Source organism: Lissotriton vulgaris, chromosome 5 (genome assembly GCF_964263255.1).
Source record: "Lissotriton vulgaris chromosome 5, aLisVul1.2, whole genome shotgun sequence".
Lineage (NCBI taxonomy): Eukaryota > Metazoa > Chordata > Amphibia > Caudata > Salamandridae > Lissotriton > Lissotriton vulgaris.
Window position 1 is genome coordinate 1805109943 of NC_141693.1, and position 18424 is coordinate 1805128366.

Genomic DNA, 18424 nt, shown 5'->3' on the forward strand with positions numbered 1-18424 from the left:
AAGGTGTCTGCAGATCACAGCTATTATCAAGGTGCTCAGAAAAGAGATTCACCTAAGAGGAGTGTAATGGTGCAAAAGTGGCTCTTGCAGTAATCCTATGTATGCCTGTCCCGGACACGTCCCTGTAATTACACCAAGCATGGCGTGAGGATTCTCTCCAGATATGCATTCATGGGATGCTCCATAAAACTGAAGCCTCGGGCATGGAGCGATGCACGCCTTTTCTTGTATAATGATAGACGCCTGGTCCTTCAAAAGCCACACAATAAAATGGGTCAATTTTCACGTCCAATTTCATGTACCTCAGATATGTTGGCCTGGATGGGAATGCATATGTCATCCCAATAAAAAATCCGCAGTAAAAATCTTCGTTCCTCCAGAAACTCCCTCCGCAGGAGCTATAAAAGAAGCTGTCCACAGACTCTGCTTTCACCGTAGGCGGAATAACCCCGGAGCACGCAGAGTTGGCTTAATCTGAACCCGTACCTTCTGTCATCATGAGCTATACCACCAGACAGAGCTACTCCTCTTCTGGGTCCATGAAAGGCGGCCTCCCAGGCGGGAGCGTTCGCTATTCCACCTCCTCTGGGCTTGGAGGTCTGGGAGGTAGTGGTGTCTCTTCCCGCACGTCTTCTGTCCGTCTGGGAGGCTCCTACAGAGCTCCAAGCATCCATGGAGGCAGCGGTGGTGGAGGCATCTCCATGTCTCAATTTTCCTCTGGGATGGGCGGTGGCGGTGGCTATGGCGGGGGATTCGGGGCCTCTGGAGGCGGCTGGGCCAACGAGGGCCTCCTTAATGGCAGCGAGAAGGAGACCATGCACTACCTGAATGACCGCCTGGCCAACTACCTGGAAAAGGTGCATTCTTTGGAGCAGGAGAACACCCAACTGGAGCGGCAAATCAGAGAGTGGTACGATAAGCAAGTACCGTACATGTCCCCGGACTTCCACCCCTACTTCAGGACCATCGAAGAGCTTCAAAACAAGGTAGAGAATCACTGATGTTAAGAATTACTGCTTCAATTTTCTTGCCTGACCAGTTGCAAAGGGCATCAAATATCGTAAGAGATTTGATAGTGTATAGAAAGAGTCATTATAAGTGTATCCCCTACGCAAGGAGTTGTTATTGCCCGCTGAAGAATGCCTTCCGTTATGCACTGTATTGTTGCTCGTCTAGCTTTAGACCACTAAACATCTGTCTTTTGCAAGTAAACAGAAAAGCTTTGTGTGGAACGAGGTGGGCGGTTATGACCTAAGACTAAGGAAAATGTACTGATTCACCAGTACACTGAAAGAGGATATTGCACAGTTAGGAGACCCAAAGAAGGAAGTGCTCACATTTCGCAGGCTCTGAACTCCAGGGGGATTTTGGGGAGATACCAAGAAGGAGTCAAGGTGACCTGACTGCATACTCAAGGCTCTGGTGCTTTCTGCACGAGAGACACCGCCAAATGTTGTACAGCTGATTTGAAACTGTCAAATTGTGCTTCACTGGGAATGTAAATTTTACCAAATTAAGGCCTGAGTACAGCGAATAGCTCATGTATCCAGACATCCTTGCCAGCAGGTTTGCTTTAGTTCATGAACTCCTGATCAGAGCACAGAGCTTTTTCTCTAGGAGTCAGTTTATTTAAGGAACTGTAACACATGTCTCAAGCTCCTTGACCCAATCAAGTGTTAATTGAGGGAAATGATTGCAGCGACGCCATCTTCATTTTTCTGTGCAATTGTAGGGTCGCTAAACTCGCTGGGAAAAAAAACCATATGGTGACGTTTGCAAATTTATTTGTCAGGAAAACAAGTGAAACATCTGTTGGAGTTTTATCATCGTTTTGCTACAAAAAAAACCAACAAAAAAAACAAAGTAGTTTTTGAAGGAGAATTGTCCATAAACATCGGAGGATTTCACCAGTGTTGCAAAATAAAATGTCGCAATTGAATAAAATTTAAGAAATCATAAATATATATCATGTGTATGCCTGTAGCACAAATTAAATCTCTTAGATTATTTTTTTTTTAGTGGCCAGTGGTCACGGTTAGTAATTTTACCGAACACCATAGACTCTTTGCAAATTGTTTCCCATTAGACATAGCGTTGTTTTTAAATTGGTTGATAGTTTCATGGTTAACAAATTGGCATACAAGAAAGAGTGTGACATTGATTTCAGTGCGTTCAGCATACTCGATGGAGGGGCGAGATGGTGCCCTTGGAAGATACAGCACTGGGCACATTGGCAGCTCTGGGAGATGCTGTGGCTGGCAGAGCAGAGATCAGCTCCCAGATCAGTCCTAGGGTCTTCTTCTAAGGCTAAAGCTATCCACCAAGAGCGGTAGTGATTAGGGGCCAAGTAGGATGCTGCATAATCGAATGTGAGCTTGAAAAGCCAGAATATGTCTAAGTTAGAACCCTTCTGGCTGTAAGGAGCTACAGTCTTTGGAACTAGACAGAATTATAGTTGGAAAGATCCCAGAGAGGAGATAAGTCAGTTACATGCCAGGGATGCCTCTACCCTCCTAAACTGATGGCATTGAATATGTGCTGTCTGTGTGTTTAAAGCCATTGAATGGACCCACTTAATCCCCTCAACTGGAAGGTCAGTTTTCAATGCTATGGTGATCCTGGTGTGCTTCCAATGCACCTTTTCTAGTTCCCTTCCTTCTTCAGGCTACGCAGTCCTCCCCTGACCCAGTGTAGATGCTGCTCCTGTTCTCTTGAAAGAACAAGGAAAGGGCATTTTTTTGATGATGTCAAAGCCAAGCTGGAAAAGACTTCTGAAAGGAGTGTTTCTTAGTAGGACGCTTGTGGAAGATTCCAGAACGGTAATGGTCGGCCAGCAGAAGGGGTGCAATGTGCACACTTATGGTCCCAATAAAATGAGGTACTTGGCGCCCTCCATAGGAATGCCCTCCCACACAGCAACGGTGACCCTCCTGCACTCTAGAACAATTTATACACTACAAATGGAACATCAGAGTCCAAACATGAAACCAAGAAAACCTGACCTCATGACAAAATCACATGTATGCCTCCATCCACCTTTCAATTGAATACAACCATATATGTGTGTATCTATGGAATGTCGATAATGAAATATCTAGTCTCTGCATCTCTGTTGCACTACTCTAATACCATTGTCAACCAACCCTAAAGTTAAGCAATCGCCCAACTGCTATCTCGAAGACTCTCTCTGTGGTAGAAGAGCTTTCTCAAACAATGAAGAACCCCATACATTAGGGTTCTTTAGGCATAGATTAACGTTCATGTGTGAAAATGTATGCTGGTTCAAGAGAATTTTGAGAGATGGAGAGAAAAATGTATTCTTAAAACTCCAGTGGAACTTTGCAACATATGGAATTGTATCCCTACAACCCTTCAGCTCCTCCTTTCTTTCTTAGCATCTCTCCTTGATGCCTATTTTGAATTCATATCAAACCATCACATTCTGTTTCCTAGTAATCAGTGTCTGTCCTTACCTGAAAGTTTGCCTTGTGTTCCAGATCCAGGCCGCCACTGTGGACAACGCCAAATGTGTCCTGCAAATTGACAATGCCAGGCTTGCTGCTGATGACTTCCGCAACAAGTAGGTCTTCTACTAGACGGGACCATTTCATGTACATTTTTCTTTCTGAATTATCCATATGATAAAACCTGACCATGTAACTAATGGGTTGGCTACACTTTTATCGTGCAAGGCACAGCAGATCACCCTACTACTCGCAGAGACGTACAACGTTAGTTTGTGATATGATGAATCTGAATAAGGATCTACATAATGGTACTATTGATTGATCCTTCATTAGTAGGAATACATTCTTTCATTTATATGTTTCTAGTAGTTCACTTTTTCAAGGATTCATAGTGGTTGTGTTTCTAATATGTTAGATTATTGTGGTGCAGTGTTGTGTGATACGTTCCTCCCGGGATGATTATGTCTCCCAGATTCCATGTAGAAGGAAGCTAAAGGAGGATACCGCTTTAATGAAACTCCTGACCCACCCACTTGGAGCCCATATTTGCAGACTTGGGACTGATTGAGATTTTGAACGAGCAGCCCATTTTTCCACTGGGCTGATAGAGTAAATTACTCTATCGTCCTGATAGGGATGCTGTCTGCTGAATATATAAATGCCTACCAAGGTTGCAGTCATTTATAAAGCATTGGCAGGAACCGCTGTCATGACTCATACATCAACAGGATGGAGCCCGGCATTAAAATGTTCTCTCCCATAATGAGAGGAGTATTTTGCAGTTTTCACTGTCCCATACTACCAGGATTTTACTGACAGGCACTGAAAACCGACCTCTTATTTCAGACATCTAAATCAGGTGGGTGGAATTCCAGGTCTGCCTCCGATGGCCCGTAATCCATAGGGTCCCTGGAGGAATTTAATCACAGCGGAGATGGAGTAGCCTCTGCCGTAATCAAACCTATGGTGCATCTGCATATAAATTGGGCGGGCGGACCATTAACTGTTGCCATCGTGATGGAGTATCTATACCGCCAAGATAGAAATTGTTCCCTAAATGCTTCAATATAAACATTAGCACTACAAAAAATTAGGAACAAGACAAGAGTGATCCTAGGCAGGTAAGAATTAAAGGATTAAATGCTTCAATATAAACATTAGCAATACAAAAAATTAGGAAGAAGACAAGAGTGATCTTAGACAGGTAAGAATTAAAGGATTGGAACAGGAACAGAAGACAAATATGTGGAAATAGGAGGAATGGAGCAGGAACAGAAGACAAATAAATAGAACAAAAGAAAAATGGATGGTAGGTAATGAAAAAAAATCAATGTGACCTTCTGTAATGTAATCAGACGCACATGTAAAGTGTTCTGTTGACTTTGGGCCGAGCTTGCACTTTACAAGAAAGGAGGAATGAATGAGGACAGTTGGGGGACTTTGAAAAGGGTATTTAAAGAGGAAAGCGCTAGGACACTGCAAACATTAGAGCTCACCTGATTACATTTACTGCACCTCAATCCTCATGTAGGTGTATGAGGTGAACTGTGTATGGATAAATGCATCTAAGGCCCCCATTTGTAAGGGTGTGTAACTGAATGATGTCTTCACATGGATAACAATGTTATCTATCTGAAGGAAAAAGGATAAACGTTGTGCAAGTGGACATATTCCCTAATCCCAGTATATTTTCTGGTCTGTGATGACATATATGACAATCATAGATTTTTTTGACATTTGCCAGAAATATTTGAGAATAGAAGAAAAGTCCTAAATGTCTGCAGTGCATGGTCCGGAGTCTACATATTTAGGATTTATGTGTTTTTGATAAATCAGACCCTCAGACTGGCACGCCGTCAAGTTAATTTCACAAAGTATATTGGATATTTACTATCCAACTTCGGCATTTGGATCTGAGTGGCCATAGGCGAATGCTTAATAATAAGGAGCTTACCCATGATAAGCCAATCCCCCGCATCACACGTTATACTGTGCCAGTCTTCCCTTTCGAAACCCATCTTCCAGATCCCAGAAGTTTTGATGTCTGCTCTCACCCTCCCAGGTTTGAAGTGGAGCAGGGTCTTCGCCAGAGCGTGGAAGCCGATGTGAATGGCCTGCGGAGGGTCCTGGATGAACTCACCCTTGAGAGGAGTGACCTGGAGCTGCAAATCGAGAGCCTGAAGGAAGACCTGGTGCACCTGAAGAAGAACCATGAAGAGGTGATGTGGCGCAGTGCTGCCTAGCAATTGTCTATCAAACAAGATCAGGGTCTGGTGGCAAAGAGTTCTTTGCAACATGTGCATTACATTGCTAATCTATCTTATCCTCTGTGTTATTTAATGATCCATGTGTTGGCCATGAATAGAATGTTGAGGGTTTGCATTTCTAGCCCTAGCAGTCTCTAAATATTTCAGGATTTTCAATGGTAATGCAAATATTATCCACAAGCCAGTCCCAGACTTATTAATATCAAAGTTGATAATTCCCACCCTACCATTTGCTGTCAGGGACTGGATTGTGAATGTCTACAGTAAGACTGGCAGAGTAAACACAGGACAACACCATTCTGTCAACATGCCCAAACCAGAGCTGGTGTTTTCCAGTGTGGCATTTGGTTGATTTTAAGGATCTCGCACAGTTCATGACATTCAGTGCTGCTACTCTGCCTCCTCTATGGTAACCCACAGAGCTCTGTGAGTGGTTGAGAGTGACAGATGAGTGTGCTATCTATCGCCTCCTACTTACTTCAATATTCTCCCCACAGGAAGTGACCATACTGCGTGCTCAGCTCGGAGCCCGGGTCAACGTGGAAGTGGATGCCGCACCACCTGTTGATCTCACCCGGATCCTCAATGACATGAGAGAACAATATGAGAGGGTGATGGAAAAGAATAAGCAAGAGGCCGAGACCTGGTTCACCACCAAGGTAAAGTCCCCCCTCAAAACTCACAAACCAAGGGTCTGAATTAAAGAATAGTTGTTTAGGGACAACTGGCAACATTCTGCTAGCCTCCCATCCTTCATCCTCAAGATGCTTACACCCTATTTTGAATATGGCAGAAGACAGTCTTTAAGCTAGTGTAACATTGGTCAGCGGTCTCATGCGGGATGGTATTTGGGCAGTGGAAGTGCTGACAATAATGGTGGCAGATAAGCCAACAGTTCCCACCATGCCCGGGATACTTGCAATGTACTGAGAATGTCCTATGACTTTGAAAGAACAATTCTATTACCCACATATGCTGATTTGCACATGGCACAGTGAAATCACTGCCAGGGAATCTAGACTTTTTTCCTTGAGGTGGGTCCCACTGTAGAAGAGGCTGCCACCTCCGGGTCTAAAGCCACAATATCATGTCAGCCATCTACCAATATTGTGGACATTTCTCCGTTTGGCAGAGGTAGTCTTCCCTTCCAGTGCCAGATTAAATCCTGCGGAGGCCCTAGGCAGTCGAAATTCCAGGCCCCCCCTTGTAAATTATCTCCTAATACCAAATGAACCGGATTTTTTTTACAAACTGACAGCTGCCAGAAGATGAGCTTTTTAGGGACAAACTGTTATGTGAATCTGATGTCTCTGGTTTATGTACATTAAGTTGTTAATGGGTACATTACATTAATACAATATTTTCTCTATAATGTAAAAGTTTCGTTTCTTTGAGTTGATTCATTTTTTTCTATCTTTTGGAAACAATATTTAAGAACACTTGATTGTAATTTTCTTTCAATATCAAATCAATATTATTGTCGCGGGCCCCTAAAAGGAGTGGGGCCCATAGGCCGGTGTCTAGTTTTCCTATTTGGCAATCCGGCTCTGTTCTCTTCTGTTTTCCTAATGCACTCGTGGGTAGAACATCTTCCTAAAAAAAAAACTTTAAATGAGAATAAAATGTTCATACCTCACTAAGAAGTCTGTGTGTGTACTTTCTTTACATTTCAGAGTGAAGAACTGAATCAACAGGTGACCTCGAGTGCATCACAACTGCAGTCTGTCCAGACCGAAATCATTGAGATGAGACACAACGTCCAAGGCTTGGAGATCGACCTGCAGGCTCAGCTAAGCATGGTAGGTTTGACCTCACACCAGGCATGTCCTCTTGGGATACACCTATGTCATGCCAAGAGGGTAGGAACAGGGGGCATCAACCAGCTTTTCCCACAAGTTGGCAGCATACCAATCGATAACGTTGATCAGCCAATGTATTTGATGTTTTTTTTATGCCTAATGCCCTTCCACTGACATCACTTCTCATCATTCTTTAATCCCACCTCTAAAATTTTGGAAACACACCTTCATGCATGGGAGAACATGCATTTGGGATGGTGACTTCTAGTAACGAATAGGATGAAACTCGCTTGTGACTGTGTGGTGTTGGGTAATAGAAAGCAGCATAGAAGAGTTTCCCAAGTGAAGACACAAAACTGGAGTTTTTGACCAGTTTATACCAAACGGCCACCAACCATGCCTGCTTTAAACGTGAGCTGAGGTAACCAGATGTCTCCAAACTCAGAAACTGCTTTCAGTATGACATCATGGAATGATAAACTGGAATAGCTGAACCTTCTCACTTACCCTACCACTTTTAGTGGTTCATCAGGTGTCACAATTTGCCCCTGTTATTAACACACTTACAGCAGGCCCTTTGCTGGTGTGTGGCCAGAAGCAGACAGTGTCCAAAGACCCGCTCAATGTAGGACACGCCTTTTAGCACCAAGGTTGTTCCTGCCCTAGGTCGCCCCCACTTTCTTCATATTCATTTGATAGCTGCAAGGATGGAGATGCAATGGGACTGATGCACCTATTCCTTAAAATGCAATTTGGAAATGAAATGGATAAATCCTACACTATGCAGTGAGAATGGTACTATGCTAGCCCTCTAAATCCCTATTCCCTTCTTCTGTTCCCAGAAAAATGCGCTAGAAGGAACCTTGGCGGAGACCGAGGGCCGGTACTGTTCCCAGCTCAGCCAAGTCCAGGCCTTGATCAGCAATGTGGAGGAGCAGCTGACCGAGCTCAGGAGCGAACAGGAACGTCAGAGCTATGAATACAAGGTGCTAATGGATGTGAAAACCCGCCTAGAACAGGAGATCGCTACCTACCGCCGCTTACTGGACGGGGAGGACATTCCGTAAGTATTCTGCCAAGGGGTTTATTCACTAACATGTAGATATTACTCTAACAAGTATGGATAAGGAGCCAATGGAATCATGTTATGTGATGTTGGGGTGTTAGCAGTTTTGTAAAGCGCATGGATTCTCCATATGGAGTGCCCCCTCGCTAGGCTACCAAAGAAGAACCACCGTACTGCTGTCTGCCTCACTCATTCCTTATATTTGCCTGAAGATCCAGGTTTTAAGATTTTCCTGGAAAATGGACTCTGCATCTTCCACTCTCAACTCCAGTGGGAGAGCAATCCATAGTTTGGCTGTCAGGTATCTAAAGGAACAACCACCCAACCAGTCTCTATTAATCTTTGGGACAGCGACCAGTTCCGAGTCAGACGTTCTAAGGCGTCCGCTAGGGAGGTAGAATCATGGAGGACCAATGAGCTGCTTCTGGTGGTGCCATAGGACAGTGGGTCTTAAGTTATCAGCACATCTCCTTTGATCTTGGCCATGAATGGCCAGTTCTCATTGCCTTAAAGCAAATATGTCCATTTAAGAGCGATATGAATGGTGCAGACCAGGACAGCATCCAGGACACCATCCAAGTAATGGTTTTAGCATGCATTTATGTTCTGCAACCTACCTACAATTTTGCTGCCGTTCCCTTTTCCTCTCACCACACATTCATTGCATATAGTAGATGTGTTTTCTGGCACAGAAGTGATCTGGATCAAGGGGTGAGCTAGGAGCATAAAGAGATGAGTTGGAAAGGCAATGTAGACTAGTCTACAAAGGATCCAGCTGAAATCATAAAGTGCCATATTCACAAAGGTAAATTTGGTTGTGAACTTAACTTTACGATTTAATGTAACTTTTTTACGCCTACTAGGAATTCCTCTTTGGGATTGCTGACAGATATAAAGCCATTTACATGTGGTGAGATATGTGCCACAAGTATGGAGCTCCCAGAATCTGTACATCCCATGCAAAGTGCGGGAAAATAGGCATTCCAAGCTATGGTTAGCCTTGGAAGTTTTTAAATAATGCACACCAGTATGTTTTTCCGCATTCACAAACTTCTTTCATTCTCTTTTCTATCTTGGAAAGGGTCAGGTGTTTATTACAGGAAAGGTCCGGCATGAATCCCTTCTCAGGGTGTGAAGGAAAATGGATCACCCCAAGATATGACGATATGTAGGAGAAAGGTTTTCTCCACTGGGAACAATGTTTTCCCCATGGTAAAACATTTCTTTTACGTGCACATGGGATCCTTTTCACACTGATTGGAGTTTTGGTATTGATAAATCTGCACAGCAGAATTAGCATACCCCTTGGAACGCGACAAGCCCTTCCAGGGGTATGCTTGGAAACCTGCACCAGGCACAGCGCCCCACACGTACTAACAGTGTCAGTGAATTTAATTAAATAGTAAATCTACACCTCCATATAGGTGTATATCTGCAAGTTTGTGTGCTGTAGAGTGGGGCGCTCTTAGGCTGTTGTGCCCCCCTTCGTAGCCCGCTATATACCTGTGTATTGTATTACTCTCCTTGATTTGTTTGTCTGGGAATTTTTTGATTATTCCTGTTGTGTATTCTTACTTGATGTCAATATTGGATTTATGACCTTCCGTCCATTCTTTTGTAAAGCGCTCTGATATCCTTCGGGATCATGTTCGCGGGATAGAAAACTTTATGAATAAAAAATAAATAAATAAATAGTCACAGGACTTAATATGGAGGCAAGACATTGCAATGGTATCTCAGCCTTAATAGTCATGTAAAAGTAGATCAACAATTCCGAATGGATATATGAAAAACACTAAAAATATAGAGAGAAGAAGACATCATTATCATTGTCAATGAACAACAAATGGACAAAGTGCACTCAGCTGTACCTTCAGTACAAATAAAAGGCAGAGCTGGATCACCTTGTGTGCAAAGTTGTAGGACCAAGACCCTAGCCTTGTCTGCATGCTTTAATTTAGCAATGCTGCATGGAACCAATTGAAACTAATCTGAGAAACAGAATATAAACAATGACTATGGGATTCTCACATCAGTTTCTGTTATATGTAGTCTATATTACAGCACCTGAAGACCGAAACCTTAAAATTGTCAATTATTTCACTGTGTTTTCTAATGCTTTCTTTCCTTTCAGCGGATAAGTTGCTGAGGAAAATGTGATATATTTCTGGAGACAGGCAGTAATAGTTAACAACCACATGACTTATTTACAAGGAATAAACGCAGCGTGGTGCCGCAAGCTATTTGGCTTCACCCTGCTGCGTTAATTCTGAATCACAGGACTCCGTCACATCTACAATGATATGACGGATCCCTTTGCTCTCTTCTGCACTAGCACATAATTAGCTGCCATGCGTCTACACAGGCACCCTTGCACCAAAGTGCAAGGTATGCCTCCGTTGAGGGGAGTTATTGTTTAGGCGCAGGAAGGTAACCCTTCCTGCACATAAACAATCTGAAATGGCGTTTTGAAACTTCTATGGGTGCTTCTCAATGCAGCACACATTATAAGTTTCAAAGCGTAATTCCCCTGCGGAGGCGTAGCATTCTGATGCATTTCCAGGTTAATGATTTCTCAGAAATCTGGAAATACGGTGAAGCCATGGGTGTTGTGTGGGAATACCCACTGCGACACTCATTGCACGCCCCTTTCACGCAAAGTGTTCCGTGTAGAGGGCATATTTACAAGGGGACTATAATCCACGCAGGTTGGCTTTACGTGTCCTTGTAAATATGTGGCAGCATGTTGCGCCACCGGTGCGTCACAAATAGTGACGCACAGGTGATGCAAGGGGCCTGTAAATAAGCCCCCACGTGTTTTACTCATTTTCGACTTAATTTCTCCATGCAAAATCCTTTGTGGGATACCTGGAGAAATTTGCTTGGGATAAAAGAGAAGCCTGAGTGTACATTTTCCTCAAATCCGAATTTGAAATCAGCTGCAAACACTGTGGGATCTGTGCAGGACTTTGAGTGCGTCCAAATGTGTTTCAGGGCCATAAGTAAAATCACTCTTAAATAATAGTATTAATAACCCATGCAATTGTTTCAAACTCACAATGGCTAAATACCAAGATACTCTTAAGAGGATTTGGAATTGCAACATGTGTATTTCTGAATGAATGCTTAGCCAACACAGTTATTTTAAAACCTTTCCTAAAAATACATAGACATCCCAATAGCCTAGGAGGTCTGCTTTCACAGTTGTCACTGCTTCAAAGAATCCTCAAATTTTTAAATAAAATACGTTTTTGATCGTCAAATGTCACCCACTTCTCTGTTGGCTAATACTTTTACATGTAGATAGATGGTGTGACCTTAAAAACTCAGCTTCTTTGTTCTGTAAACGTTAATGCACAAAGTAGCTTACATATTTTTCTTTTTCTCTTCACAGAAACAGATCCTATTTTCCTGGAGGTAAAGAAAGTAAGATGATTACCTTGTTTTTTATAACTAATGTCTTTGCTTCAGTAGTAGTCTATTGAGGAATGTTTTTGATCTAAATAATAACAGAGATTTTGATGGGAGGTAACGCATAGCAGGATCTGTTAGTCCACCTATGTCTCGTTGTACAAAAATGGCATCATCTCTAGTTTTACCTAGTCTTGTTTGGTAACTGCTCCTCTCCATCTGTAGCAGTTTGAAAAGTCTGCATTTCTCCTCCATGTTTTTTTAAAAGTTTTTCCGCTGAATTTTTAATATTTTCATGCTGATGTTGCTCCTGGCTGCCTCCAACCTCTGTTAGAGTAGGTTTCTGCCGGCAAACCTTTGCTCGAATATTTATTTCCTATAGAAATGTGAATGTCTCTATTATATCTTCTGTGCCACTCCTTTCCTCTAATGTACCCCTTTTATTTTGTTGGGCCATTCATTTTGGGCCTTGTGGCTAAAAGCATGCACGATGTTTTTTACCCTTCTCCACACTTCCCTCAAATTGGAGTTGGTCAATGCTGCACAGATTTAGAATCTGTTTTATTGGCAATCCCTTATTTCTGAACTTGCATGCTGCATGAGTTACATTGGGGTTTAATGAACAAGTGGAAAGCTACACACCACACATCACACTGGGAAGTAGCCCCTTTAATAGTAAATGAGCTTCCTGAACTCTGATTCATAGTCCAGACTTCAGAAATTGTTAGTCATGCCACAGGCATTGATATAGTATTTGAAGGGGAGGAAGCTTTAACATGAATTCTGAGGTATCCAGGATCAGGGTAGACGAGGGGGTACTGCCAGGCTTCTGCCTGTGGAGCCTCAGCTGGTTGTTAGAAGTCTTTGACCTGGCAATCATTTGTCACATGGCCATGGGGTCATAGTGGCAGATTTTCCTGATGCCCATTGAGAAAAGACTGCATGTTTAGGACTTTGAGTTTTTTTTCTTTAAACACCCCCCTGATGTGGGGATTGTTTATGAACAGTACAAAGGACTGCTGAATAGGCCACAGCAATATGAATGGGTGTTTGGCATAAAGCTTTGCTTAGATTCATCCACCAGACTAGCCGGTGCGCGATTTGCCAAGAGATCCCACTGGAACCGTGGGGATTTCTAAATCGGGTGGGTGGATGTTCGCTCGGGGGTCCCAAATGTAAGAACCACTGTCAATTTCAATAATGGAGAAAGGACCCCATGAGCCTTGGTGCTAGCAAGGAAAATGACTCCTTAGACCGCCGGTGGAGTAGTAAAATGCCAAGAAGAGAAAAGGGGCACTCTGTATTCCAATGGAATTGGGGTAATGAAGCCCATATGCACAACAGTGTTCCAAAGGAAATACTTCAGAAACATTTAGGGCCTGATAACGAGTTTTGGCGGTGCAGGAGCGGGCACCACACCACCACTACGCTCCAAAACTCACCGCCCCCTGCCCGTTTACAAGTATTTTTGTGGTCAGGCAGATGGCGTGGTGACCCTGTGGTGGTGCAGTTTAAAGGCTCATAGTGAGTCTTAAACTGCACCACCGACGGGCCGCCATGCACGTTCCTGCACAGGAAGGAATGCACCATGTTGTGCATTCCTTCCTATGAAGGAACTGTGGGAGCAGTAATACAGGGAGGCACAACATATGAACCCATGCATGCCCCCTGTGCACCCCCATACAAAGGGGCAAGACTGGGCCCTGTAGGGCCCCCTTTTTTGCCTCTCTGCTAGCAGTTTCTAGGAGGAAGAAACTCCACGAGACCGCTGGCAGTGAGGAAAGTCGTAACATACTCAAGGCACCACCAAGGATATTGTGGCACTCAGACCGCCGTGCCAAAACCAGAGATCACCGATCTCTGGTGTTTGCGGCAGTGCAATTGCGGTCCGACCACCCTAATCGTAATAGGACAGTTGGACTGCTGGTGCGGCAGTGGCCGGACTGCCACTGCCATGCCACCATGAGTCTGGTGGTCCGTGGACCCCCAAAGTCATAATCAGGAACCTAATACATTTGCAGGGGTTATCCCATCCGATGACCCTGCTATCACAATAAATGCTTTTAAAGATTCCAAAATGTAATTGCTCTGTACCTTACATGAGTAAAAAGATTATTCCAAAACATAGAAAGGTGCTAAAGGTGGTGGTGCAGTGAGATTGAAAATAAGTGAGCAATTTGCTAATGCAAAAACAAAAATACAGTGTGAATAACCAAGAAATGCCTTAACCATCAGGACATCTATTAAATGTAGAACCCCATTAAAAAATATTGTAGTTAGGTTTCCCAAAGCCCGGCAATCAATGCAAATATGACTGAAAAGTCGACGTTTTGACCCCTTAATATCATTTAATGGGGTCTTCCTCAGGATAGAATTGTAGGAACCATTCACGTTAAGTACTTCATATTCAGGACACCGCTGGTTGTTACAATTCAGAACAATTACATTGAAGAATCTTTAAAAGATTTATTTTGACTGCAGGGACCTTGAATGGATTAATAGTTTTTGAGTGATTTCTTTAGAACCTTGTTGTACAAGTGGTAGTAAAATGCGACATTGTCAGGGTTTAATGGGTCCTTAGGACTATGTGCCCAAGTGCCACTTCTACTGCTGCACCAATTGCAGCTTCCTCCCTGGTAATCTTGAGCTATTGAACATATAAAAAAGGCCACTAGTGTGTTGCATTGCATAAAGATGCTATTTGGGAGCCCCTGGGGCTAACATCTTCTTTTAAAACTGTTTTTTTCAGAATTTGGCTGTTATTTGTCGTGCATCCGCTTGAAGTTTTATGGAAAGGATCGACTGTAAAGATGCTAATAAACCTTTCTCTTTCTCCGCAGTCTCCTCGGGGACACACACCACAAGCTCCAGCGGTATCAAAGTACGGTCGATCACGGAAGACATTGAGAATGGAAGTGTTGTCTCCTCCCGCGAGCAGGTTTACTAATCTTGCTGCTGAACCACACATGTTGTCCCGCTCAGTCTGAATATAAGATCCTGCTTAACCACACTCACACCGACAAACAGCTGCCGCAATGGCCACTGTGCATTTCCTCTAGCAGCAAATTCTACAATCCACCATTTTCTTCACCATTTTCAGAAAACAATGCTCTGTAAAGGAGCTATTAATGGATTTAGTGGTGTTTATTCCAAAGCTAGAGGTGGCTTTAATATCATTCAGTCCTATAACTTTGTGCTTCTTCTTATGTGATGTGTTTTGTCATAGTGGCATTCGGTCTTCTATGTTGAACGTGGTCATGTATCTCTCTTGTGCTTCTTGCAATGCACCTTCTCAATAAACATCATCTACAAAGATTTGTCAAGGGTGTCTCATTTGCCCTTTGTTTAGTAGGAATACGGTTTCTCAGGCTATATGAGCTGATTAGAAAGAAGGAGAGAGTCACCCAACTACAGCTATAGCCAATCAGAGCATGATCAGTAAAGCAAAGAGATGAAACATCAGGTCCTTAAATGTACCTTCCTGACAGCAAGTTCTTTATGCTTCCACCCCAGGCAAGGAGAACAATTACTGCAAACCCACACCATGCGCCCAAGAATATCCAGCAGTGTGACCAAGAGACTGTGCTAGTGCCCACAGCTGGTCACTCAGTATCCTTAAACCAAAACTCAATATGTTCCTAGTCTCATGCAGTTCTCTTAGATATAGAAGTTGGCTTTCCAATGCCACCTGAGGGCTTTTGGGGCCACCTGGCATGTTTCAGTGACCATGAGAGCATTGCATCCTAGTACATACCTCTTAATGCCTTAAATTAACTCCGTCCACACTGACTCCCCAGATACTGCTTTGGTTTGACATTTCCGTACGGTTACAGCATCCCCGAGCTTTGTGAAGGGAACAGAAGGCAATATGTTGGCGCTGAACTAAGCACCCAGACAAGCACAAAGAGGCCAGGCACACCAGTACTTACCACAACAACCAACAATGTGATGGAGGGAATGCTGCATTAATCTCATCACTAACAATCACTCGGAGTCACATTCCAGACTATCATGCCTCGTCCAATATACTACTCTGCATAGAGGTCAGACAATTGCAAATCAGTCTTGCCAGGCCTGGTCACCTCCAGGTGGGAACACAATCAGTCTAAAGAGTAGTTTCAGGCTAGTAAGGCCTCATTAGAATAAGGCACAGCTTGATACACTACCCTAAGTGGCCAAGGATGTCCAGACCCAGATGCCTTGCTCACTGTCCCACAGGATATAAGGTACACCTCACTGACAAGTGCTAACAAGAGTGAACCCTGGCTGGGGATGCTTGTATTAATTTCTGCAGAGGGCTTCACCTGGCATCTCAGCATGGACTGTACCCATGAGGTGCTGGGTCAGTTCGGAATTCCATACGGTGGGCCTGTTTCTAAGGAGGAAATGTGGGTGAAAATTGGTGGGATTGGAATACTACATATAATAAGTGTCAGTAGTTTAGACCAATTGCAAGGGTTCCTCCCATCAACTTTTTTTACTTACATCAGACTTATACCTGTGATCAGACATTCCACACATGCACTTATTAAAACAATCATCATGGAATAGGATCCTCACACTGGATTTACTATGTTGGCTCTGTTGAAGAAAACGAAGAAGGGAACTCCCTAAAAACATCAATAATAAATCTACAACATATATTTATAAACCAGAAGAACACCACCAGAAAATTAATGACAGTTTTAATTGGCTTTTCTAGCATCCCCTGCTGTCAGCCCAATCCTCCCCAGAATCTTGAATTAACCCTGATGATGGATGCATTGTTACACAAGAAGAATCGATAGCATAGTAAAAAGCCAGTGGAGGACAGTGAAGAGCAATGGAGGTGTGGTACCTAGAAGACACAAGTGAAGAAGCAGGTGCAAGTAACTCACTAACAGAAGAAGCAAGTGCTGTTTATCTATACAGCCATTTGCTCGGTTGTCTCAAACCAGCAGAACCTTAAACCTTAAAACAGTAATATTAAACCTTACTACACAAACCTGCATACAATGAAGGTAAATCCCTAGAACAGTAGAATGAATATGGAATGCTTATAGCTACATTTCCCATCTGCTCTCCCACAGCACTCTACTAAAATATGAACATGTAGCCTAGAAAATCCTCCAGTGGAAGGTATAATCCCTTAGAAGGATAAGGGGGTGGGAAGGGCTTCACTGTGCAGCGGCGTCCTCTTTGGGTGCTTATTTATCAAAATGGCTGATTGATGGATCAGCGCTATGCGACTTTAAAGACCAGGGACTTAAAAAACAATCACGGAAACTCAGAGGCAACACATAGAAATATCCACACAGGAAAGCCCACAATGGATAATCCTCACATGGGACAAAAGTTCAAGATGCAAATCATTAAGGTTTATTACAAATTAAAAATGAATAGAGAAAGCAAAGAGCATTAGTCAGTTTATTCGAAATGAGCGAAACAAGCATATTTAATATGGGCTGCTCAATGAAGCAGGAGAGAAAGAATATGGAATTATACAAGGTGAAGAGTGACTAACAGGCCAAAATGAGTTCTGTTCTCTGAGAGTCAGGAAAGAAGTGTTCTAAATATTCTAAGTATTAAAGTAAATAAGGCTTTGACATGAAGTCTGCCTCAGTGGGATTCAGGAAGAAACTCTGGCTCATCCCCATAATCGGAAGCCTTTGTACATTTCTAGACAGAGAAACTACACAGTCAATGTGATCTGACAAGGAAAGTAACATTGAACCATTGAAGGACTGGGTTCTTTAAGACCCAGCGGTGCCAGGGGACAACACCTGAAACCTTCGTGGGTAACCTGCTCCGGCGTACGAATGACAGAGACACGGGACACTTCCTTCGGCGTCAAAGATTCAAGGTTTATTTGCTGCAGGGAAACACAGAAATCACGGAAGTACAACGAGTGTAGTTCGGGGAGACTGCTTCAAATTAGTTCTGTGGGTCGCTCCTTTTATACACGATTCTCCCATAGGTTTGCATAGCAGACAAAGGTTTACAACCCGGTTCCCACAATCATCCCCCAGAGGGGTCGCTTTGGTCACTTTGATACTCATAAGGTCCGGAACATAAGTGCGGAAACATTTGGCGGTTCCCAACTGTAAAAACCCATCTTCCCACCATTAGTACATTCCAATCAGCAGTAAAACAGATCGAAAAAGGAACAAGGACAGGTGCAGAGGAAGATGGAAACAGTGGGGAGATTGGAAAAGGATGTAAAAGGGGAGGTATCGGGAAACACGAGCTACAGGCATCAAAGGGACGTGCCTAATGAGATGCACGGCTGAGACAATAAACCGGCACGGCGAGATGAGCCTCGAGCGGGGCCATCTGCCTTACAGTATCATCCCCCTCATCATAAAGACACTTACAAAGGACATGTGTCTTCCGCAAATATCTTGGGAGTCCCAGGGTCGCGAAGCGGACAACGTC

The 18424-nt window shown here is 43.4% G+C and overlaps 1 protein-coding gene across 1 annotated transcript; it reads left to right on the top strand.

The window, feature by feature from the left end:
* Window positions 1–262: 262 nt before the first annotated feature.
* On the top strand, window positions 263–15325 carry LOC147717233 (keratin, type I cytoskeletal 19-like). Its single transcript, XM_086924181.1, has 8 exons — window positions 263–986; window positions 3498–3580; window positions 5530–5686; window positions 6232–6393; window positions 7408–7533; window positions 8376–8596; window positions 11994–12025; window positions 14851–15325. The coding sequence occupies exons 1-8, from the start codon at window positions 498–500 to the stop codon at window positions 14955–14957; spliced, it is 1377 nt and encodes a 458-aa protein (XP_086780307.1). The 5' UTR covers window positions 263–497; the 3' UTR covers window positions 14958–15325.
* The last annotated feature ends 3099 nt before the right edge of the window (window positions 15326–18424 follow it).